Source organism: Vulpes vulpes, chromosome 1 (genome assembly GCF_048418805.1).
Source record: "Vulpes vulpes isolate BD-2025 chromosome 1, VulVul3, whole genome shotgun sequence".
NCBI classification, from domain to species: Eukaryota; Metazoa; Chordata; class Mammalia; order Carnivora; family Canidae; genus Vulpes; species Vulpes vulpes.
Genome location: NC_132780.1, coordinates 164,539,032 through 164,565,595, shown reverse-complemented (window position 1 = coordinate 164,565,595; position 26,564 = coordinate 164,539,032). Strand labels below are relative to the sequence as shown.

General features: G+C 39.9%; 1 protein-coding gene across 1 annotated transcript in view; it reads right to left on the bottom strand.

Moving 5' to 3' along the window:
• The window catches only part of CD109 (CD109 molecule), a 127,797-nt gene extending 106,525 nt beyond the window's left edge, over positions 1-21,272 (bottom strand). Inside the window, exons 1-2 of the mRNA XM_026007374.2 lie at positions 20,872-21,272; positions 19,580-19,752 (exon numbers count right to left, since the gene is read on the bottom strand). Coding sequence (XP_025863159.2) covers positions 19,580-19,752; positions 20,872-20,945 — 247 coding nt within the window. The 5' untranslated portion in view covers positions 20,946-21,272. The remainder of the gene's footprint in view (positions 1-19,579; positions 19,753-20,871) is intronic.
• Positions 21,273-26,564: the final 5,292 nt, after the last annotated feature.

Sequence of the window (26,564 nt, the reverse complement as noted above, 5' to 3'; positions counted from 1 at the left end):
TCTGGCATAGAGGAAATGCTTGATAAATAGAAGTTATTCCAGAGCCAGAAAACATGGAAGAGATATCTGCTGGAGATGTCAGCAGGATCTTCCAATTTTTATAATGGAGCATTTAGTCAATCAGAACACATCACCAATGTCAAGTTTATAGATTATAGAGTCATATAATGCACTTTCTCAACCAAAATATTAAGTATTAGAAAACCTTGATTTCTTAGTTTTGTTCAATAAATAACAGAAATAAAAGCTAGTACATTTATACCCTGATAAATGGCCTAAAGCAATCCCCAATCTGCACACACCCACCTGAAGACCACTGCCCCAATGGGCCTCAGTGAAATACAAATATGTTGTCTGCAACAGATAAGCAATTCATCAAAATCACTTATCACCTAGCACAGATCAGTTTATCCAGTAACTGTCACCATAAGAAGCAAAGAATAGGACTCTTAAATAACAGGACATTGGACAAAAAGTGTCTTGAAAAAGTGAAGAAAGAGAAACAACTGAACAGATACAGCTAAACACGAAGGACTGCAATAAAGATAGATAAGGTGGAGCCCACCTCACAGGGATCAGGGGAAGTTACCTAGAAAAAAATGATGCCAGAAGTCGAGGATTGTAGGATAAAGAAAAATTAGCCAGATGAGAAAGGAAGGGAAGAGTTTCCAGGCAGAGCAGCAGCAAATGCCAAAGAGTGGAGCTCAGCATGTGTCCGCAGAAGCAGAGCTGGCAGGGAGAGGACTGTAGAGATGAGGCTGCACCAGACCCTGAAAGGCCTTTTACACAGAGTGAGTCCTGGCCAGGACAATCACAGGTTATGCTGCTATCCCAGAATTCTGATTTAACATTTGTCCTGAATCTTTTTGGTTCAGTAAACTATTGACATGAGATGGATTTAATCTGTACAAGATTTAACTTTGAAATATTGTAATCATACTTTGGTAATATCTCAACATATGGGAAGAAACTTCTTTTTAAGTTCTTATTTTTAGTGGGATAGGCATATTCTATACTGAACTGAAGTAAAGTTAAGAAGCCCTATGATACTGCAGCAACTAAACTTGGTGAAACATTCAAAAGAACCATAAATAAAATATACTTGACAACTTTTATGTTGTAAAAATATTTGTTGAAGGGAGTCATAGTACTATCCAGGCAAAAAGACTAACCCTGTTATATTCTTGAACTGAAACATTTAAATAATTCAATATGGGGGAATAGCTGGAATTGAGAATATCCTCCTGGGATCCCTGGGTGGCACAGCAGTTTAGCGCCTGTCTTTGGCCCAGGGCACGATCCTGGAGACCCGGGATTGAATCCCACGTCGGGCTCCCGGTGCATGGAGCCTGCTTCTCCCTCTGCCTGTGTCTCTGCCTCTCTCTCTCTCCCTCTCTCTCTCTTTCTCTCTCTGTGACTATCATAAATAAATTTTTTTTAAATGTTTTTAAGTTTTAAAAAAAAAAAAAAGAGAGAATATCCTCCTATCAGTAGAATTTGCTCTGATCTTAACATGTACCTCAGCTGATGAGAAGAATGTTCTCAATTAAAAATATACCAACCAGGGGATTCCTGGGTGGCTCAGCTGTTTAGCACTTGCCTTCAGCCCAGGGCATGATTCTAGAGTCCCAGGATGGAGTCCTGCATCAGGCTCCCTGCATGGAGCCTGCTCCTCCCTCTGTGTCCCTGCCTCTCTCTCTCTCTCTCTTTCTCTCTCATGAATAAATAAATAAAATCTTAAAAAAAAAAAAAACCATGAACAAGTGGAATCTGAAATTAAAAACAATACCATTTACATTAGAATCCCCCCAAAAAAGAAATACTTAGGTATAAATCTAAAAAATGTGTACAAGATCTATATAAGGAAACTACAAAACTCTGATAAAATGAAATCAAGGAAGGATTAAATAAATGAAGAGATGTTCAATGTTCATGGATAGAAAGACTAAATATTGTCAAGACATCGATTCTTCCCAACTTGATCAATGCAATCCTAATCAAAATCCCAGAAAGTTATTTTATGAAAATCAAGAAATTGATTCTCAAGTTTATAGGGAGAAGCAAAAGACTCAAAATAACCATCAATACTAAAGGAGAACAAAGTTGGAAGATTGGTGCTACCAATTCCAAGACTTACTGCAAAACTACAATAATCAACGCAGTGTGGTATTGGCAAAAGAATAGACAAACTGATCAATGGAACAGAAGAGAGAGCCCAGAAATGGACCCCTACTAATATAGTTGAATGATCTTTGGAAAATGTGCAGAAGCAATGCAATGGAGCAAAGACTGTCTCTTCAACAAATAATGCTGGAACAATGGACATCCACATACAAATAAATGAATATAGACACAGACTTTACTCCTTTCAGAAAAATTAACTCAAAATGTATCATAGACTTATAAAAAGCATAACTACAAAATTCCTAGAACATAACATAGGAGAAAACATTGATGACCTTGGTCTTTTTAAATGTAACACCAAAGATTCAATCCATTAAAGAAATAATTCAGGGGCACCTGCGTGGTTCAGTAAGTGAAGCATCTCTTCAGGTCAGGTTGTGATCACGGGGTCCTAGGAGTGAGCCCCATGTTAGGCTCCGTGCTCAGCAGGGGGGTCTGCTTCTCCATCCCCCCCAACTCGTGCTCACTCACTCTCTCTTGCTCTCTTTCACTCTCTCTCTCCCTCTCAAATAAATAAATAACATCTTTTTTTAATAAATAAGATCTTTTTTAAAAAAGAATTCATAAAGTGGACTTCGTCAAAATTAAAAACTTCTGCTATGCAAAAGACAATGTCAAGAGAAAGGAAGAAACGCTGCAAACTGGGAAAAAATATCTGCAAAAGACACATATGATAAAGAACTATAATCAAAAACATACAAAGAACTCTTAAAACTCAACAATGAGAAAACAAATGACCAACTAAAAAATGGATCAAAGTAATTAACAGACAGCTCAGCAAGGAATATACACTGATGGCAAATAAGCACAATAAAAGATGCTCCACATCATAGGGAAATGCAGATTAAATCAATAAGATACCAGGATGCTGGTATCCATCACTGACAATATCAAATGCTGGCCAGGATGTGGAGCAATAGGAACTTTCACATACTGCTGGTATGCAATGCAAAATGGTATGGCCACTTGAGAAGACAAGTTTGGCAACAAAACTTAACATATTCTTACCATACAAACCAGCAATTACACTCCTTGGTATTTACTCAAAAGAACTGAAAAAGTATGACCACACAAAAATCTGCACACAGATATTTAAGGCAGCTTTATTCATAATTGCCAAAGCTTAGAAGCAGCCAAATTTCCTGCAATCAGTGAGTGGATAAATAAGCTGTGATACATCCAGACAATGGAATATTATACAACTCTAAAAAGAAATGAGCCATCAAGCCATGAAAAGACACGGAGGAACCGTAAATGCATATTGCTAAGTGAAAGAAGCCAGTCTGAAAAGGCGACATACTGCCTGACTCCAAATAAACAACATTCTGGAAAAAAGCAAAACAATGGATACAAAAAAAAGATCAGGTTACTGCAAGGTGGTACAGAGATATGAATAGGCAGAGCACAGAGGGTCTTCATGGCAGTGAAAATACTCTGTATAGTATTATAATGATAGGTATATCATTATACATTTGCCAAAACCCACAGAATATACAAGAGTGAACCCTAAGGTAAATAATGGACGTTGGATGATTATGATGTGTCAGTGTAGGTTCATTCTTGCTAAAATAATAATAATAATAATAATAATAATAATAATGTGGGATTCCCGGGTGGCTCAGTGGTTGAGTGTCTGCCTTCAGCTCAGGGTGTGATCCCAGGATCTGGGATCGAGTCCCATATCGGGCTCCCTGCGGGGAGCCTGCTTCTCCCTCTGCCTGTGTCTCTGTCTCTGTATGTGTGTCTCTCATGAATAAATAAATAAAATCTTAAAAAAAAAAAGTACCATTCTAGTTAGTGATGTTGATAATGGGGGAGGCTATGCTTGTGTGGGGACACAGATAATATGGGAAATCTGCAAAAAAAAGAAAAAGCCTTTATGTTCAAATCATCTGATCATTCTATTATATATATTTGTATAAATCATATAAATATAAAAATAATATAAAAATATTATGCATACAACAATATACATAATGAAATGGTCAGATGACTTGAACATTCAAATAAATTGTAGGTTATGGATTACAACTACTGAATAAAGTAAGAGTCCACGAACTCATGTTGCTCAATAATCAAATAGATGACTAACTGAAGGAGAAGAAAAAGTTCTTCTTTACCATAGAATTCCAACCAGTAAATGTAGAAGGAATCATGGAATTAGAAAATTTCACAATTATCATGGAAATAACTGTCTCAAGCAATAATCATCAATCTTATGAGTACAAGCTGGGTGAGTGAGACTCATGAGAAATAATGAACTAGTGTTTTTAACTGCTAAGTTTCAGAGTGGTTCAGTCACAGAAATGGATGACTAGAACACTCTTGAAATAAAAAGATTAACTAGCAACCTTCTAAAGGAGCATAGTGCAACACAATAGCCTCTAGCCACAGTGGCTATTAAAATGAGCTACTGGAAAAAAATAAATAAATAAAAATAAAAAATAAAATAAAATAAAATGAGCTACTGAAATGTGCTACAAATGCAAAATACACCCATATTTCTAAGACTTAAAAAAGCAAAAAGAATATAAACTATCTCAGCAATAATTTTAGAGTAAGTACATGTTTAACTGATAATATTTATGAATTATTGGGTTAAAGTATATTATTAAAATTAATTTTATCTAAAAATTAAAAAAAGGGAGGGGGGCACCCCGGGTGGCTCAGTGGTTTAGCACTGCCTTCAATCCAGGGCCTGATCCTGGAGATCCAGGATCGAGTCCCATGTCGGGCTCCCTACGTGGAGCCTGCTTCTCCCTCTGCCTGTCTCTGCATCTCTCTCTCTCTCTGTGTCTCTCATGAATAAATAAATAAAAATTTAGAAAATAAAATATAATTAAATTAATTTTATCTGGATTTTCTTTACCATTTTTCTAAGATTTTATTTTTAAGTAATCTCTACCCACAACATGAAGCTTAAACCCAAAACCCCAAGATCAAGAGTCACATGTTCTACTGACTGAGCCAGCTAGGTACCCCTATTTTTCACCTATTTTTCCCCAAAGATTTCATTTATTTATTCCAGAGAGAGAATGTAGGGAATAGAGAGTGTGGCAAGCCGACTCCATGCTAAGCATGGAGTCCATCTTTGTCATAGTGGGTCTGAGATCATGACCTGAGCCAAAACCAAGAGTTGGATGTTTAACCAATTGAGCCACCCAAGTACCCTTATTTTTTACTTTTTTATTTGGTTAATAGAAAATGTTATATTACATACGTGATAGCATCATACTTCTATTGGACAATGTTAGTCTAGAGGATGGAAGACTCACATTTCTGATTAGAAGCAATAAAACCACCAACAGTTCTGACCACATACAATTTTTTTAATTTGGTGAATAAAATAATAATAGATACTATTTATGATGTTATAAAAGCCTTACATATATTAACTGATCTAATCTGCATCATAATCCTATTAAGTATTATTTTCCTTATTTTATAAATGAGAACCCTGAGTCACAAGAGACATTAAGTGACTAGCCCAAGGTCACACAGGAAAGAAGTAACAGAGCCAAGATTCTAACCCAGGCAGCCCGGCTCTTGGGTCTGAGCTGTAAACCACCACTCCATACTGCCTCTAGGTACAAGAACAGCAGCTGTACCTTTGTTCTTTTACTCTACATACCCTTGATTATTGTGAAAGTTCCCCAGGCTAGAGAGCTTCTTTGTGCATGTTATCACTACCACTCATAAAGATTCAAAATCTCAATTATCTCAGCTCTCCTCTCCTCAGCTCTATGCTAGTGATCAGAGAACCTAGGGATTCTTCTTCATCCATTTTCTCCCAATCTTTACAGTTATCCTATAAGCACTGCAATAGCAGAACTAATTTTTTTAAAAATTCATGTTATACAAAAACTTCTGAAGAGGATATAAAACCTAGAAAATTTCCCGACTCTTATATCACTTCACACAGTTTCCATACATTTGAAGTTAATTTCAAGATCCGAAAAATCCCTCTTCAAAGGAAAGTTAAACAATAACCACATCTGTCTATAGCAGGATCCCAGGAACGCCAATTCTGAGATGGTGATTAAAGTGCCAAGAGTGTTGTTAGGGAGTGCTCCTGTAATCAGCACACAGAGAAGGGAAAAGAAATGAGACAGGACTAGGGAGAGGGGGAGGTGGAGCTGCAAGACAGGTCCCAGAGGTGTCCACAAGGGACACTCGGAAGCAGGGGAACGAAGCTGGACCTTCACCCAAGGAGGGGTGCCCCTCAGGCAAGGCAATTCTCTTTAGCAGATGCAATCCCCAAAGGGAGCTGGCTGTGAGGGCAGTCTGCCACAGCACTCCCAGGTGCTTGAGGAAACCAGTCCTTCTCCAAAGGGCTCTCTCTACCTGGTGGTACAGCACAGCATCCACCACGCTACCCTACAGTGGGATAAAGTGGACACAACTAAAGTGCAGAATGCTGAGCCCAAAAAACAAGTACCCTTGATTATGGAGAGGTATTTATTTTTCATTACTTTAAGATAAATCATCGGGGTTGACTATTTTCTCAGCCCAGTGACTTGGAGGAAACAATGTGCTTCCTTTCCATCATGGCCTGACACAGTCTACCTCCCATCACTGGCAAATTTACAAAGACTAAGTGTATTTGTTGAGGCAGGGGGTGGGGAGGGGTGGTATTTATTTTTATCTAAGAGACACTAAACAAGGAGAAAGTAAAAAACAGCTGTGAATCTACAATCCAAATAAATCCAGTAGGCTGATTAATTGGAGGGCAAGCATTTCAGCTGAAATTCAAGACCAGCTATCCAGATTTGAAGTTCAGGAAATCCCATTTCATAGAACTTTTTTTTAATGTAGCTCTTTTGGGTCAAACCTTTGAGGGGTTTTCTCATTAAAGAAAAACTGGAAGAGAAAGTTGACTGCATGCCTGGCTCTCACTACTCTGACACATGACAGTTGTGTGTTCATAGGCCCAAGAAAAAGAGCCAGACACAGAACTGCACCTAAAAGCAGCAGCACAGAGGCACCGAAAAGCAGGAGCACCCACCCCTAATTCTTGCTAGGTTCAGAGAGTGGCTCAAAGGATGTGTAGGGAGATCCAATTTAAAGCCCACTCACTAGTCTCATGTGTCCTTATTAAAAGGTCAACTTTAAGCACTTGACATTTTTTTCAATTTGTTTTCTCTCTAAATTTACAAATGCAGCTTGGAATGTCCCAGGCACTTACTAAGCCTTCTGTGAACATCCTAACATTCTAGCAATAATTTACACAATCAAAACATACAACTGGGAGCAGAGTGGTGGGAATGTAGATGAGGAATAGTAATCTTTCTGTGCTGTTGCTAGGTTGAAGATTAAATAGACAGCATTTGCAAATTTTTGCAACCATTTCAGCTCCCTCAGAGCAAGGTTCCACTCAGACACAGGAAAGAGTGAGAGCACCTCTTGAAACACTGCCTGGCATGCCTTTAAATCACGGACTAAAGATCTGCTCTGTTATACAAGGTCCTTCTCAACATTATTGTAGATAAGTCTGTAAAATTCAGGTCATTTTTGTGTATAACCACAGAAAGTCAATCTTAGAACCCTTTCAGATGCTTTCTCCTTCCCAACATTGCAGAAGCCACTCAAAAGGAACCTTGTTTTAAGGCTTCACACTTGGCATAAGCCTGACAGCTGGCCGTTTGATTTACAAATAGAGTCAAGCTATTTTTAAGTTGTGTAATAAGCATACACAAAAACTAACCTTCCTTTAACTTTTTAAACACACTCTATAATACCATATGCTGTCTCTTCTGACATCTGTGTTCACCAAATAGCTCTGTGGAGAACTGCTGAAGGGAAGGAGTGTATATAATTGGAAATCCAACAGATCCAGAAATATTCTCTATGGAAGAAGAAAGCTTTTCCATTATCTGCATATACATATATATATATATATGCTACATGTACGTATATAAATATATATGCAAATATATATATGCTATATATATATAAATATATATATAAGCTTTTCCATTATATGCATATACATATATATGCTACATGTACGTATATAAATATATATGCAAATATATATATAAATATGCTATATATATATAAATATATATAAGCTTTTCCATTATATGCATATACATATATATATGCTACATGTACGTATATAAATATATATGCAAATATATATGCTACATGTACGTATATAAATATATATGCAAATATACATATGCTACATGTACGTATATAAATATATATGCATATATATAAATATATATGCATATATAAATATATATTCAAATATATGCAAATATATATACAAATATATCAGCTCTCTGATACTCAGCAACATAATCTTAAGTATATCACTTTCTTAGCTGAAAACTTTGACCTCCTTACCAAGTTATTAAATACTCTCTCATTCAGCATTTTCTCAGATCACAGATGGACAAAGTGAGAAAGGGAATTTCCCACTACCTATCTGTGGAGGACAAAACCTTAAAATAAGCTTCTGCCTCACAGCTTAATGTCACTTTAAAGCCAAGTAACTCTCCAGTGAATCCAATCTATACAGAAACGACCAGCATTTCGAGTAAAAGCAAGCAAAAAAAAATCTCCTTTGGTCCTTTCTGCAGGTCTTTAACTTTTTTTCTCTCCTGCCTCATTCTTACTTACAAACATCTCAATAAACACAAGTTTCATAGTGTTGTGTTCCCTTTAGACCACTGTGAATCACTAGGTCAAACAAAACGCACTAAAAGTAAAATAAATACAATGGTACAGTATAAGCCAAATGTTAGGTTTGACACATATGTAAAACCAAGAGTCAAACAAGGCTCTGGGCTACTAAGTAAATGTACAGGGCATTTGCAATGGCAGGGTTTGCAATTTATAGCCCAAGGGCCAAATAAAGCCCACACCTACTTTCATATAGTTTGTGAACTAAAAATGGTTTTACATTTTTATATAGCTGGAAAAAGAAAAAGAATAATATTTCATGACACATGAAAATTATATGAACTCCAAATTCAGGATCCGTAAAGTTCCATGAGCACACTCATTTACTCTGCACCATCTCTGTAGCTACTTTGCTGCTAAAAACACAAACAACAAAAACCATAAGGCAGCAAAACCTACCATGTTTACCACCTGGCCTTTTATAGAAAAAGTTTATTGCCCCCTATGGTATGGTGCTTTTTTAGGGAGATTTCCTCCTTTCTCAAGGGATAAGGAATAAGGTTGAAGGCCTGCTTGAGTTAGAATCAAACTGCCATCAATAGAGACCTGGCCTGATGCCACAGCTGGTGCTCACAAGGGTGACATCAATAATAACATATGATACTAGGAAGTGCTAGGTACGACAACACAGCTGACATTCTCCAGTGTTTACTATGTGCCAGACAATATGATAAACGTGCTAAAGCAGTGCAATAAAAAAAAGGATAAAATTAATTTTAATAACATATTTTATATAACCCAATATACTCAAAATATTATCATTGAATGTATAATCAAATACTGAAAAATTATCAGTTTAAAAAAATTTCAGTTTTGCTGCATTTTTTGGTATTAAGTATTCAGAAGTCCAGCATGTATTTTATACTTGTAGTCCATCTCAATTTGCACAAGTCACAGTTCAAGCACTCAAAACCCACAGGTAAGGGGATCCCTGGGTGGCTCAGCGGTTTAGAGCCTGCCTTTGGCCCAGGGCGCGATCTGGGAGTCCCGGGATTGAGTCCCACGTCGGGCTCCCAACATGAAGCCTGCTTCTCCCTCCTCCCTCCTCCTGTGTCTCTGCCTCTCTCTTTCTCTCTCTCTCTATGTCTATCATAAATAAATCTTTAAAAAAAAAAAAAAAACACAGGTAAGTCACGGCTACCATACTGCACAGTGTGGCTCCTAAGCACTATCACATTTAATATTCAAAACAATGCTCTAAGGTAGGCTCTATTATTATTGCCATTATACAAATGAAGAAATGGAGATTAGATGAAATAAAGTGACTAGCCCAAGGCCACTTAGTAGTAAGAGGTAGTGTTAAGGTTTCGATTCCAATGTGGTTCAAGAACCCCCAGTTTACCTGCCATATCTCCCAAACTGTACAGAACAGACCTTCCAAAATATTAATCCAAACAAAATCTCATGTTCCCTCCCTATCCCTCCTCTGTAGCTTGGTGCACTCACAAGGTTAATATTTGAACACAACACTCTTCTATCTTTTCTCTCTTATCATGTTGTGATTACCTCAAGCTCCCACGTAGCCCTGTAGAAGTCCATCCCTCTTCAACCCAACAGGCTCATTCGCAGCATTCATACCATACTCCCTATTCCCATGCCCATGGTAGACACAGTTAATCCATCTACTCTCTATTCCAGTGAACCCAGACTTGACCTTGACACCATCAACACAGCACTGCAAGAAGCCTCTACCATAAACCTAAGACAGCACATGAAATGAAACCTACTTTGCATCCCAGTGAGAAGCCAAATATTTACACCACCCAATGCTGTGCCATATACAATTTGATGCCTAATAAATATTTGGAATTCTCAAAATAGCAACGCCCTGTCTCAACTATATTTCTGAAAAGATTTAACAAGATTTCAGCAAAATTTAAATTTATAATATTAAATCCTTGCTGCCAGCTACATTTTCATAAATGTAATCTCCCAACATTGCCCTACCAAAAGGAACCTATCAAGTACTCTTAAGAGAATGTAACTCCCTGCTTATTTCTGAGTACTTTACCACTCTGGCTTTTAAATTAGTTCATGAGGGACCCCTGGGTGGCTCAGTGGTTGAGCATCTGCCTTGGCACAAGGCCTGATCCCGGAGTCCCAGGATCGAGTCCTGCATTGAGTTCCCTGCGGGGAACCTGCCTCTCCCTCTGCCTGTGTCTCTGCTTCTCTCTGTGTGTCTCTCATGAATAAATAAATAAAATTTTTTCAAAATTAATTAATTAATTAATTCATGAGTCATCTCTTCAAAACTAAACACCCAGGACCTGCCTACTACTCCCCACCCAACTTCCTTCATCAAATTTTCTTTGGTCAATTTCACCCTCACCCTTGCAAGGTAAGAAAGTCAAGTCATGGAGTTTTCCTAAAAGAAATGAAGACTGGAAGAAACAGAGCAAGACCAGAACCCATTATAATTTCCTTCTCCTCGGGGATCCCTGGGTGGCGCAGCGGTTTAGCGCCTGCCTTTGGCCCAGGGCGCGATCCTGGAGACCCGGGATCGAGTCCCACATCAGGCTCCCGGTGCATGGAGCCTGCTTCTCCCTCTGCCTGTGTCTCTGCCTCTCTCTCTCTCTCTGTGACTATCATAAATAAATAAAATTAAAAAAAATAATAATAATTTCCTTCTCCTCAAGTTTTGTCATTGCACCTTTGGTATGATGATCATCTTAGCCCAGACCAAGAGTTAATAAGTTACAATTCCACTTCTTACTCACACTGACATTCCCATGGCAATAATAAAATAACTACCCAATCCCTACAGGTTCAAGTGAAGCATATTACCACCATAAATACCCCGTTCTCTTTTCTATTCTCCTGTGTTCCTTCTCTTGATACCAATAAAAGTATCAGGCCTTGCATTCCAACATCCCACAATCCAGCAGGAACCCATTTGGTCATGACCAGGAAATATCTCCAATTTGTATTTCTCTCTCCAAAGGGCCACTACTTGTAACATATATCCCCACTCCCTATTGAAGAGATGACCAGGTACGTACAATTTAGAGGCAGATAAATAACTACTGCAAAGTTTTCCTAAAACCGTATTTCAATTTTATTCTTCATCTCAAGTTCATACCTCAAAATATTTATTTCGTTATCTGTTCTCTTGCTTTTCTTGCATCAAAACAAAAAGAACAAGTTGGGTTTCTTTTTTAAGGATTAATCCACTTACCTGTGCTCCTAATCCTGATCCCACCACTTCTTATCCATGAATTATCCACCCCTTCCTTTTACATCAACCCTTTTACCCCTCTACTGGGCATTTTAAGAGAACATATACTTCTCTCCTTTCAACTGTCAAAGTTCAGTAAAGAGTAGCCTACACTCTTATAGTTTCTCACTACCCATTTATTACTTAAAACTTGGCTTTTGCTCCCAACATTCAGCTTAAAACCATTCACTTCTTGTAACTTCCTTCCCTCAGCTTCTGAAACATATCACCATCTTCAGTCTATCCCTGTCTCTGGCTGCACGTTGTCTATCCATTTCATTGACTGATTTTCCTTCTTGCAAGCTTCTGTCATCAGTCTTGCCCCTTAAGCTTTGTCTCTCTTGTCAATCTCATGCATTTCCACCAAGACTTCAAATATTGTCTGCCTCTATGAAAACAATTCCTTAAACTCTCTCCCTGCTACAATTTCAAACTATCTGCTGCACATTTCCACCCGGATGTCTTCCTAAACTTACACCTAAAGCAGAATGTAGCATCTTTTCAGAAAACACACACAAACCTCTATCTCCCCATAGCTGCCACTCCCAGCTGCCAGCTCTTTCCTCTGGCACACCCTCTCCTCCTCTAGAATGTGAAATAACTGTTCCCACTAAATGCCAAATATATCAGCAGGAGTGGAACATGTATGAATGGACATTTGTATAGTTCTGGATGTAAAAGGTAACAGTACCAGGCACAGGGTCACACACAAGAAGTACTATTTACAAACCACATGAATTTTTTATACAAACAAGAAATAAAAACTCTCCAGCCTTCTGCACTGTAAATATTACAGGTTATCCTTCTGGAGCCTCTGAACCTTTTCTAATCCTTCCTTCCTCTTATTCCACACACACACCCATTCATCCACATCCATACACAGCAAATAATCAGTAAATAATAAATTAAGGTGGGGGGAGGAGATGTCATTGGGCAAACAACTAGTTTCAACATTATAAAGCCCTCTTAACAACATAAAGGATCAAACAGTAACCCAGCCCAAATTCTTACAGGATCTAATTTCTATTTCCACCACAACCCCTCAGTGAGTCACTGAGGAACAGTGACTCATTTCGTGTAAGAAGAGGAGTAGCACATGTTTAACTTGGAGTTTAAAGAATCAGTATGTTCACTTTCAGCTTCACTCAATCACTGATTCATAATTAAATCCCAAAATATGTTTCTCCATCGCTTAAAATTAACATCCATTCTTAGGGTTGGGGGCTGCTTGAAAGCAAATACAGAAGTCTGGGAGGGGACTTCTCTCAGCTGCTATGAATCATCTGAGACTTGCAAAGGCATGCCTCTCACTCTCAGGCTTTCCAGTACTTGGTAGGAGCAATTCGTAAGATACTAAAGAGTAGTCGTTCTCATTTTAATGGGGTACTTGTGATTACTGCTCAAAATAAAATTTAGATTCCCAGACCTTACCAATGTCTTGAAGGGGTGACCATGAGTCTGCATTTTGTTTATGATTTTATTTTTAGGTAGTCTCTACACCCAATGTGAGGCTCGAACCCACAACCCTGAGATCAAGAATCGAATGCTCCGCCAACTGGCAAGCTAGGCGCCCTGAGTCTGTATTTTTAATAAGCACAACTCACACTGCGAGAAATCCAGCAACAGGATTTAGTGTTAGGAAGATCTATGAGGCCCGGAGCTCCACCCCCACCCCATGCAGAACCATTAGTCCAGAAAGAGCAACTCTACCTTGAGCTGAAACAAGAGACTTGCACAAATATGCAGGTAAGCATTTTAAAACTCCTTAGTTAGCCTTATTTTCTTCCATATCAGAAAAATCAACATTTTCAAATATATCCTGGGTCTTACACATACTTCTCTATATGTTAGGAAAGTTTCCTAGAGTATAATGGAAACAGCACTGGACTGCAAATTTGGGGACATGTGAGATTTTCAGCTCTGCTACCAATAAGCAATTTCACCTTGGGCGAGTCATCAAACACCAGGCCTCAGTATCCTCAGCCATAAATTAGGTGACTGAATTGACTTATCTCTGAGGTCCCATCCAGATCCAAAATTCTATAAAGCTCCAAGTAAACTGGGTAGAGAGCTTGCATTGCACTGTGATTCTTCAGATCCAGATTAGATTTCATTAGATCCAGGACTAAATCACCACAAGAAAACATAACAATCATTTTAGAGGAAGCTAACTGATACAACATTACATCAATATCCCAAAGTAAGGGAAACAAAAAATATGTAATGCTCTTCCAGCCAGTCTAAACCTTCAAATTCAGAACGAATAGAACCAACCTCAAATGCAGGCTTTACTATTTACCTTGTTAACTCTGGAAAAATGTTTTTTTCTCCCTTAGCCTCAGTTTCTTCATCTCTAAAATGAAGATAACAGTGCCTTCCTCGCAAGGTTACTGAAGTTAAGCATTGCGCATTAAGTCCCTGGCACTATAAGGAAACTCAATATGTAATATGTTAAATCCCTTCTCAGCGCCCCCTAGTGATGTGCCTTTCATATAGTTCCCAGTTCAAGATCATGCCAACAGATGATTATTAATTGCCTCTGCCACGATTGTTGCTATTCTTTTCTAAAACAACAGCTGCCATTTTCTTGAATAATTCCTATGTGTTAAGTGCTTTAAACATGTTACCTCACTTGCATAAGGCAGGAACCACTATGCTCCAGATAATAAAACTGAGGCCCGGTGAGATCATGACTGGCCACAGCCACACAACCACTAATGGAAGGACATTCAGGTAGCCTGGCTTCAGAGCCCAACCACACCATCATTACACTATGGTCCTTTATCCTCCGGCCCCACCTACCTATTTATATATATATATCACACACAATAGCAAAGACATGTGAATGAAGAGTCCACACCCTTTAAAAATAATTCTCACGTAACTACAAGTTCAGACTGAGTTCTACCGTCAAAGCTGCCTGTGAAAACCTGCCCTGGGAGATCTGCCTACACACTACACTAATTAATCTACTCTCATAAAAACCATGGAACTGATTTTGATCTACAAGCCATGAAACGTATGTTCAGGAGTTTTGTTTCCACCGGAAAGCCATCCAAACTGAATTGGGTGATTTTTTTTAGGTTTTTCAGATAATATCTCAAGTTTTATGAAATATTGATTTCCCACCCTTACTGGATCAAAATGGAAAATAAAATACTCCATTGTCAATGTGAGAAAGACAGAAAGACAATAAAGGACAAAGAAGAATTTTTAACTAAAAAAATAGGAAGTAAACACACACACCCCCATTAACTCTCCAAGATTTTAGAGCAAAAAGAAAAAGCAATTATTAAAGGCTATGGATACACTCATAGAGTAGGTCTTATGTCAATGGGAAGATGGAAGCAGGCTTGGCACAGTAAATAAACAAACAGTGCATCCCAACCAGCAAGCACTCACCACAAGATGCCCTGCAGAGCACCTGAAGTTTCAGCTGACATTTTCTGTTTAGGTTTTCTTCTTAAATCAGATTCATGTGAAACCAGCAACAATGAATTCATTAATGAGGGGGAGAGGTGCATTCATTTTTTTTTAAAGCTTTTATTTATTTATTCATGACAGACTCACAGAGAGAGAGAGGCAGAGACATAGGCAGAGGAAGAAGCAGGCTCCACGCAGGGAGCCCAACGTGGGACTCCAGCCCGGGTCTCCAGGATCGTGCCCTGGGCAGAAGGCGGCGCTAAACCACTGGGCCACCGGGGCTGCCGACGTTCATTATTATTTTAGGCAAATCTCACTCAAGAGAAACACTGAAAGTTCACAAATGAACATTTCAAATTGTAGAAAGAGGAAGGGAATGAAGCAGAAATAATAATTTCAAGGACATCAAACATAGTTCAATCATTCCATTTGCCTTCACAGATGAGAAGACAGTTCTCGTTTATGACCCATAAAATCAAATATTCTTAAGCTTTTTTTTCTTGATTTGGCATGGAACTCCAGGACAATATCACAGTAGTGGAAAAAATAAAAAACAAGAAGGGAAGAAATGAGAGGACAGACTCACTCTCCACCCAACCTATAGTCTGAATTGATTTCAAATGCCAAAGGGACTCCCATTGTCTCCCCTCTCGTAGATCCTACCTGCTGAATTTCTACCATGTTTTGTCAATTATGATTTTATACAACAGAAGACTATGAAGCTAGCTCTCTTCACTATAAAGAGGATGATGTGCTGGTGATGATGGGTTGTGGCAATGAGGGTAGCGGTGGTGGTGATGATAATGGCAAGCACACTTCAGTGTCTGAATTTCACCACCGAAGAGGCATTTATATACTTTAGAGAATGCCACAAAGTTTAGCAGAAACACTTTTTCCTTAAGGGTTATTGTTCTAAGGGCTACCCTAAAAAAAACTCATAATCGATTCCAAATAAATGGAGGATTCATATATTTAAAAATGAAAAAACTAATGTAATCAATGCCGCTGACCTCAAGGATGGAAATGTAAATAAAATCTTCCTTCTATCTGTCAAACAAATAAATGAACTCTTCCTTGAGGACAAGCCATACTTTTCTGCCTTTTTATTGTTTTTAATTTATTTATATTTTTCCATTTTTTACATTTTAATTCCAATGCAGTTAACATACAGTTATACTAGTTTCAAGTGTACAATATAGTGATTTGACACTTCCATATATTACTCAACACTCATCAAGATAACTGTACTCTTAATTCCTTTTACCAATTTCACCCATCCCTTTTTAAAAGTATATTCTGCAATTTGAACCCCTTAGCTATTACCATTTCTAACATAAATTAAGCTACCAATACATTCTGGTTATGGTGAAACACTGCTCTGCCCTGGGAATTTCTAAAAAGACCCAGAGTGTTAGAAACAGCCACTCAGAAATAATACCCCTCTTTACCCAGCTCTGCAAGAAGATGAATCTTTATTAGAACCGACCTTTTCCTGAAGGCCCTCACAAAAAAGTAATGAAATAATCAGACCTAAAATGTATTTATTTGTTTGTGTTTATGTGGCAACGAAGAAAAAAATTGATCCTAGGAGGATCTGTGGATTTAGAAGATCCATTCATTTGGAATGCTCATTTGTCTACATATTGCTGCAACTGGAGAAGTTAGATTAAAAAAAAAAAAAGTCTTGGTCCTTAAGTCCTAACATGACAGGAAGCATCTGCTTTGAGAACAATGACTCAGAGCCTCTGATAACAGTAACATTCTCCTTTGAAAGAGAGAGAGCGCTCCCAGAAATGGTATTTTTCAATGAAACTGTATGTCAACAGTCAGAAAACAGCCAGTAAAAGAAGTACATTTTCTCCCTCTCTTTATCAAATATCCATTCTGTTCTCAGGATAGTGTTGCCTGGCCCAGTCTTGAGCACTTTAGCCTTCCCAGAGACATATGACCAACTCTCTTCCCAAAAGAAAAATCTAAGGAAAAGGTTTTAAAATGAGTTATATAGCCCCCACCACCACCTGTACCATGTTGGTACTACTTGCAGAAAAAAGAAAGACTGATAAAGGAGATTGCAGAAAAGATAATGCAGTAGAAATTCTAAAATAAGAATATACAAACATCTGTGCAAAGCCCAAAGATTTATCAAAATCATCCATGTTATTCTAGACCTCTGCATTGCAGTAAAACTGCCACACTAGTAGAGCCAAAATGGTAATTCTTAGTGACTAAATAATGAATGTGGAACTACATTAAGTATTGTCTGCTCTTAGTATTTCAACATTTTCCTTAGCCATTATCATAAAACCAGGATTCATTCATTATCAGAAATAATAGGCAATAATGAAAGCAGAAGTCTGCCCTCATATAAAAAGAAATAATGCATCCTGCATCTTCTTCAGTATTACTACTTACAAATGATATTAATAGCTGGTGTTGAATTCCTCATAGATGCTGGATACTAACTTTCACTTTATACCTACTCTGGGAAATAAGTTTCATTTATCCCCATTCTATAGGTAAGGAAATCGAGGCTCAGAACCGTTAGGTAACCACACAAAATCATATTGTCTTATTGTCAAGAAGACAATCCCAGATCGTAAGCCCTAATCTACATTTCCTCCCCAGGGAAACAAGGCCTCCCACTTTTCTGACATAGCTCCTATGAGCCTGGGTGGCTCAGCGGTTTAGCACCTGCCTTCGGCCCAGGGCATGATCCTGGGGTCCTGGAATCGAGTCCCACATCGGGTTCCCCCACATCGGGTTCCCTGCATGGAGCCTGCTTCTTCCTCTGCCTGTGTCTCTGTCTCTGTCTCTCTCTCTGTCTCTCATGAATAAATAAAATATTCAAAAAAAAAAAAGAAGAAAGAAAGAAAGAAAGAAAGAAAGAAAGAAAGAAAGAAAGAAAGAAAGAAAGAAAAAGTGGTATAGCCCCTGTACATATCACCTCTTCCTGACTTTTATCCCAAACTAGTCAATCTCCAGTGGAGAAAAAAAACACAGTTATAGATAAACTTTGATTTTATCTCCTTTCATGATGGTGTTAACTTCTCTGTTGATAGAGGATAAACATTTATAAAATGAACTACTGTGGAATCCCTTCCACCCTTCATTATGTGCCCTTAAATTAAGGTTTTAAGATAACTCTTAACAGTATGGGCATTTATGTCTCAATTTCTGCCCTCTGATTAAACATCTGAACATGCTCCTAGTTAATTGTGTTTATATTAGGTAGTAGGATTATGGGTGATCTTGGTTTATTTCCTTCAGTTCCAAGATATAAGCACCAAGTATGTATTACTCTTTCAACTCGAAAAAAATACAATAAATGTTCATTTTAATAGGAAAAAAAAAGCTTAATTATTTATGCCCAAAATTATTTTTCCCTTAGTATTAAAAAAGAAGACATTCATCGACCCAATTTAATCCTAAACCAAATTAGAATCCAAATTTAAGATGTGGGTTCTTTTACAAATGACTCCTACAGTTACATCATTTTTTTCCTGTATTTAAAAATTAAGAAATATTCCATAAGACTGAACTTTAACACTGTGTAGCTCTTTTCCTTTCCACGGGCCTATTTAGTAAAATCCTTAGCACTTTATTAATATAAAGAAACATGGTTACATATGCTTTATATGAACTATATATAAATATGGTTTTGCTTCAGATTGTTGACTTTGCCCATTTCTCCCTCTGAGCAGTCACTGGCATCTATTTCCCAGCCTCCTTTGCAGCTAAGCATGGGGCCATCAGAAGAGGAACAGAAGTGATCTGAGCCATTTCTAAGCCTATCCCATAAAAACCTCCCACATAAGAAACTCTATGCTTCCCCTGCAGACTTGGAAGCCACATGTCGATGACCAGGGAGCCACAAAGTGGAAGGAATCTGGGTCTCTGCATCGCCGCTTGGGAGAGCATCCAGGAATACCATTTTGGACTTTATGTGAGCAAAAGTTAAAACTGTGCTATGTAAAACACTGCAACTCTGGGGTTTCTCTGTTACCCTACCTAATGTGTGGTTTTGTTAACATACTCCAGAAGGGTAAGACTTCATGCTGTTTCTCTTACCTTTTTCAAAGACTCCTTCTGCTTCCAGGACAGTGACAGAGAGGTTGGCTGCCATCTTGACCAGCTCGGCCTTCACGGTGACCTGGGGGGGGCTGTGTTCCAGAAGCTCCACCCCAACAGTCACATTTCCTCCAGGCCTGACAATCCCTGGGGCTGTCACCAGAAATCTAGGCCTAAAGAGTCCCCGAGATGAGAAAAACACAGTTCCTTATCCTTACATCTCCATTCCTCACATTTCATAGATAGTGAGACTCTCCACACTGTGCCAACTGCAATTGTTCCAATTATCCCAATATTGCCCCACTGCTCCATTTAGCAACTGCATTGAAATGCTATTGAAACAAGAATTCCCATAAATCAATCTTAATGCAGTAATTCCTGCACCACTAGTGGAGAGCATGTGTTATTATTTCCATTGCATAAACCACAAACAGCACAGGATGAGCCTCGGTGTAAATGGCTTGCACCGAGGCATGCAGAAGTTATTGGCAAAGTACAAGCCCCTACACTTCTCCTTCACACACCTCATCCCAGCGTGATTTTTTTTTTTTACTTGCGCACACACACACACACACACACACACACATTTTGCGGGTTTTATTCAAACTTTCATCCATGGGCATCTGCCCCGGAAAACATCATCTAACAAATACCAGTGATTGAACTCTATCGCCGGAAATTAAACGTCCAGGTGTAGCGGAGCAAAAAAGTCAGCAAAAACACCACTTGCTCTGCCCAAGCCAAGGGTAAAGGCTCAACCGCAAAAAAAAAAAAAAAAAAACGATAGGAGTGGGCACTTTCCATTAATGTGGGTGTCTCGTTAGTTATGTTGCTAGTTAGTGTGTGCACCCAACCACTCCCTCCACCTCGGCCACACCTTGCCAGTGCCCGGGCTGAGAGAGCTAGTCTGGAAGGAGAAAACACACACACACATCACACGCCTTTGAGAAAGGAAGGCACGCTGTGCGGGGAAGAAACAACGTGTTACGGGAAAGGCAGAGGTAACGTGCACTAAAACTAACATCTCTCTCTAGAAAGGTCGTTACGGCCAGAAAGACGCTAAACAGCTTCCACGGGCGGAGAAAGTAACTGTCCCATGGAGAACCGAGCTGCAGCGGCTGACGCTCTGCCCTCCGGGCCGGGGCCGCGCTGCCGCTTCCCACCCGCGCGCCCCCGCCCGCCCCGCGCCCCCTCCGCGCGCCCCGCCGCCCGCCCCGCCGCGCCCCCCGCTCCGCGCCCCCCGCCGCGCGCCCCGCCGCCCGCGCCCCGCCCCGCCCCGCCCGCGCTCCTACCGCGAGCCCGCGGCCAGCACGGCGGTCCACACGCACACGAGGTGGGCGGCGGTCAGGAGCCCCCGGCCGCGCATCTCGGCCGCGTCTGCCTGGGCCACCGTGGGCTCCTGGGGAAGCTCGCGGGCGCGGCGGGGTGTGGCTTCCCACCTCCTCCCGCTTCTTTCCCCTGACTCGGAGTTCAGCAATCTGAAATGGGCGCGCCTGCAAGCCGAGTGAGAAGTCTAAATTGAGACGGGACTTGGTGGCTCCACCCCTCCCACCCGCATCACAATGGCGCTTCTCGCGGCTCCCGGCGAGCATCGAAAATCCCGGGCCGTGGGGGGGGTCAGAGGTGCGGTCCGCTCGGCTCCCCGCGGAGAGCACAGGGCGCCCACTTGCCCAGCCCCCCCGCTGGCTTCCCCGGGCTGTTTACACCAGCGCCCACCAACGATGCCCAGAGTGAATAAACAGGCCCATCCTTGTGAGGAGAAATGCAGAGCGGCTATGCGAAGTGGAAAAAAATCAATCATTGTCCCCCAGACTATGAGTCATAATTTTAGAGAAATGGCAAACACACAGACACATACACACACACAGAGCCCAAACCGAGGTATTTTCTGGGTGGTTGGTTAATGTATAGGAAAGGACAGGAGAAACACTATTTTTACTTAAAACACAAATTAAGGTATTTTGTTTGCCTCTCCGGGAAAATGTTACGGTTTGTCAATTTAAAAACAACAACAACAAAGAAAGGAAAGAATTCTGGCACATGCAGAAATTAGGTGTTGCTACTTGGAGCTGTGAGAAACAATTATCCAGGGGGATGCTTTCTGTATTTTTGACTGTCTCTAAACGGCGTTTGCTACAGGCGTTAGTTATGATTAGAACCAAAAAGCCCTGAGGGATCTGTATGAACACACTCAGGGTTGGGGTAACTCTCCTGGCCCAGTAGGACAGTAGCCCTGGTGCGACAGTGACTGAGCCCCAGCTCCTCACCGTCCTGGCTGGGCAACAACTCCTTCCCCAGTCCTTTAGCACTGGCACCATCTTCAGATGACTCAGGTTTCACCATGACTACACCATAAAAGCAGAGAACTGCCAAAAACTGTTGGAAAACAGGCACATTCAGTCCTTGACAACTTAAAGTTTCTAATTCATGGAGAAAAGTTTTAGATGGTGACTTTTTAGTGCGGGGCAAAATGCAGGAGGAAAAGAGGTCAGCAAAGGGATGTCACATGACAGCTATGTGCTAAATAAAGGAGAAAGTAGCACCTAGACAAACTGTGGTTTTTGGAATCCAGGAACTTGCTTTCCTCCCTTTCCTGTTCCACCCTTTTTCACCCTGTTGAACTGCTTGCCGAAGTCCCTTCTGTCCCTATGTCTCCTACAGGCAGCCTATCTTTAGTCGCCAGCTTCTTGTACAGGCAGGGTTGGAGGACAGTGAAAAGTGTCCAAGTGGATCCTTGGGGACGGATCCTGTCCCTGATGCAGCTATCACTACTGATCTGATCTCCTTACCTCTGTTGTTCAGAGAGTAGGACCAGGGTCATGTGTGAGCTCAGCCTGGAGGGCTACACCAGTACTTCTCAAACTAAGGGGTATGAGAAGCACGTTAGGGTACAAATGCTATTTCTGGGATGGGGACCAAGATTCTACTTTACTTCAGTATACAATGGGTCACAGAAGGTCTACAAGTTGAGACAATTTGGGGCACTTTGATTTAAAAGGGAAATTGGGGACATGGAGAAAATTCTTTCCAAGCTTCACATAGTGGATCAATAAATTCAGGCTTAGGGATCCCTGGGTGGCCCAGCGGTTTGGCACCTGCCTTTGGCCCGGGGCGCGATCCTGGAGACCCGGGATTGAGTCCCACATCGGGCTGCCAGTGCATGGAGCCTGCTTCTCCCTCTGCCTGTGTCTCTGCCTCTCTCTCTCTCTCTCTGTGTGTGTGTGTGTGTCTGACTATCATAAATAAATAAAAATTTAAAAAAATAATAATAAAATAAATGTACATATACATTGTAGATATATGCATCAAAGAAATTGAAGGATGCTTACCAAAATGTTGTCTGTATCCTGGTGATTACTTATGTCTGCCAAGTTTTCTATAATAAATATAAATATCATTTTCATTTAAAAAGAAAACAATGCAATGGTACTGTTCTACTAAGAGGTTTTTAAGGCAGCATCTTAGAAACTATTTAAATAAAGTTCGTGAATTTTAATACTAAAAAAAATTATGTGTGTTCCTTCTATGAAAACTGAATGGCCCTTTGCATAAGAACTCCCCACAGTCCCTGTATACCTCCTGACCTATCTTTAGGGTGTGGTTCAACGAGAAATCAGAACCAATATGAGACTGATCCTACCCAATCATGGCAACCAGTGGAGCAGCCATTGCCTCTGCATCTAGTGTTGAACCTAAATTCACTCCAGGTCAGCCAAGGAGAGTATAGCTAAATGTGTACAAGAACAAGAAAACAGGGCAGGCTGGGTGGCTCAGCGGTTTCACACCACCTTCAGCCCAGGACGTGATCCTGGAGACCCAGATAGAGTCCCACATTGGGCTCCCTGCCTGGAGCCTGCTTCTCCCTCTGCCTGTGTCTCTGCCTGTGTCTCTGCCTCTCTCTCTCTCTCTCTCTCTCTCAATCATGAATAAATAAATAACATCTTCAAAAAAAGAACAAGGAAACATGAGGGAGAACTGGAACCCATGTCTCTCTTACCACCTCCAACTTTGATGTCATGGGTAATCTGCAAGAGAAGCTGATAGCTTTCACCAAGCTGCATATGCACCTGGCCCAGAATTCAGAAAAGTCAAGGAGGAGATCTTCTAAGAACTGGGGGGGGAAAAAAAAAAAAAAAAAGAACTGGGGGAGCATGGGCCCCACTGTCACCCCACATCCACAAAGTGGGCTAGCAGATCAGTTAACAATGAGGGCAAGTGGGTCACCTGCCTGGCATCTTGCACTGATCTTCAGAGAGTAAACAATATGGCTTCTGCTTCACTGCTGGCTTCCCAGTTCACACAAAATGTCCCTTGTGACCCACTCCAACTCAGAACCATACAAAGATGAGACTCCTGAGAAATTTAGCTCCATCTTAAATAAGTTGCCACAGTACAAAGCTACCAAAGGCTGTGCCTTATCAACTTGACATTTGTATATACCCATTTTAACCATATTTAACTCCGGAAAAAAGCAATAGAAAAATCATCCTTTCACCTACATGATGCAACATTCCCTCATACAACCAAATACAACTTAACCCTCTCCCTAAAAGGGGATACAAAGTTCCTTTAACCATCTTCATACTTGGTTCATGCCTCTTCTAGCTGAATCACATTCTCCCTTTGAGATCCTATAACTTCAATACCAAGGTATAGGTTAACTATTATTAACACATATGGTAGAGGAATGACAGGGAGAAAAAAATATTGGTTAATAATGTACACAAATGTATTTATATCAAGACAACAGGAAATGCAAATAACTAGTATAGTCCTCATTCCTGCTGCTAGTCACATAGAGGTATATGGTATTTATAACTACCTTCTTCCGTTACCTGTTTCTCTGCCCTCAGTTCTTTGCATGGTTCTTTGTATGATGAGGTGACCCAAATATTCATTCCTGAAGGACTTGGGCCATTAACAGTTCTCCCTATATTGTACTGTTTTCTATCAACTTCGATAAAGGAACCTGGGAGAACTAAGGGATAGATGCCCTAGGATATCTTCTGCATTCCAGAAATACTCCTTACTTTCACTATGTAGTGGCAACTCCTTGATAATCAGGATCAGTCACTCACTCCTGCCAAAAGAGTGACCTTTTCTTTGGCTCTTGATTCACTGGCATGAGGAGCCCCAAGTAACCAAGGGGTAATCAATCTCAACTACCAATTTAGTGGAAGCATTGCAGTGTCCCCTACTGGAAGTACTGTTGTCTTGGAAACTGAGACCTCTGCACCAACAGAGCCCAATGCTGCTCTGGAATGGGAAGCAAAAATTTCAGTAGTGTGGATCACTAGAGGTAACAAAGGAACTACTCTTATTCCACCCCTTTATTCTCTGACTAGTGAAGCTGGCTTTGGGATTAAAACATTAGTTGATGATTTAGAGCATATACCATATCCAGAGTATGTTGTTCAATTTTTACACATTCAAGTTTATAACATTTCAGAAATATTATATATATATGATTAATGTCAACTTAAACTCATCATCTATTTAAGAACTATTTTGATAGACTCCTGCACAGAACACCAGAATATTCCCTGAGAACCTTTTTTAATCCAAGATCAGGAGAAAGTCCCTGTCCACTGGAAAATAAAGAAGGATATTGAAATTAACAAGGAATAATAATAATGAGATTTATCCTTAACTTTCTATACAGCAGTCCAGAATTTAAAATTAGAGTTCTATGTCTAAGCAAACATCAAACAAGAGTGAAGATAGAATATAAATCTTTTCAGAAATGGAACGGTTCAGGAACTTTGTCTTCCGCAAACTCTTTTTAGGAAGTTACTTTAGGAGGACATATTTAGCAAACCAATGGGGGAAAAAGTCAAGACAAAAGAAGATGTAAGAATCAGGAAAAAGTATATATAACCCCAGAGAGCAATGAAGTAAAAAGTTTCAACAGGAAGAAGACTTCCAAGAATAAGGCCTCAAGGGGGAAAAGGGATCTTAATAGACTAGATAAACATGATGGAAAACTAGGGTTGGGGTTAGAAAATAGAGACTACAACAATGTAAAATAGTGCAAGTATAGAGAAGGGGAATTAGATGCTCAGGGAAAAGAAAGCTGTACAAAAAAGTATAGCCGTAACTCATTAGTTGGCTCTGCAGTAAATAATAATTACATAATTATGTTGATGTAGGAGTCGTTTATTGATTTATAACTTAAAGAGAAAAAATGAAGCTTTATCCTGCTTTTCCTGTATGAACCATACCAAGGGTAACGAAATAGTACATATGAAAAAAATTCTCCTTGTAGAAGTTCTCCAGCTAATAAATGTAAAACGAGTGTCAGCATTAGAATAGCACCATATCACAGCCCTTAATGAATTAATAGATCTAGACCAGCATTGCCCAAGAGAACTTTCTGTGATGTTAGAAATGCTTTATATCTGCCCTAACACAGTAACCATGCAACATGAGGCTACAAACATTTGACTCATGGCTGGTGCAACTGGAAAACTGAATTTTTAATTTTGTTTAATTTGAATTAATTTAAATGTAAATAGTGACATGTGACTAATAGCAACCACAATGGATCATGCAGACCTAAACAATCATCATAAATGACTACTAGTATCACAAAAGGAGATATCCAGATACCATGCCTCCCATTAGAAGGACCCGGACCACCTAAGAAGTCATCTTGCCTAAAAATTGAAAATGAATCAGATCAAGCTTCTAGATTCAACTACCAATCTGCAAAGAAACATAGAGGGACATATTAAACACCACAAGGATGTATTAACAAAATCCAGATGACAGGAAACTATCAAACAATCTAATTTCTTCAACGAATAAATTGCAAGGAAAAATGAAAGAATGGAAAGAAACTATGGATTTGGGGATCCCTGGGTGGCGCAGCGGTTTAGCGCCTGCCTTTGGCCCGGGACACGATCCTGGACACCCGGGATCGAATCCCACATCGGGCTCCCGGTGCATGGAGCCTGCTTCTCCCTCTGCCTGTGTCTCTGCCTCT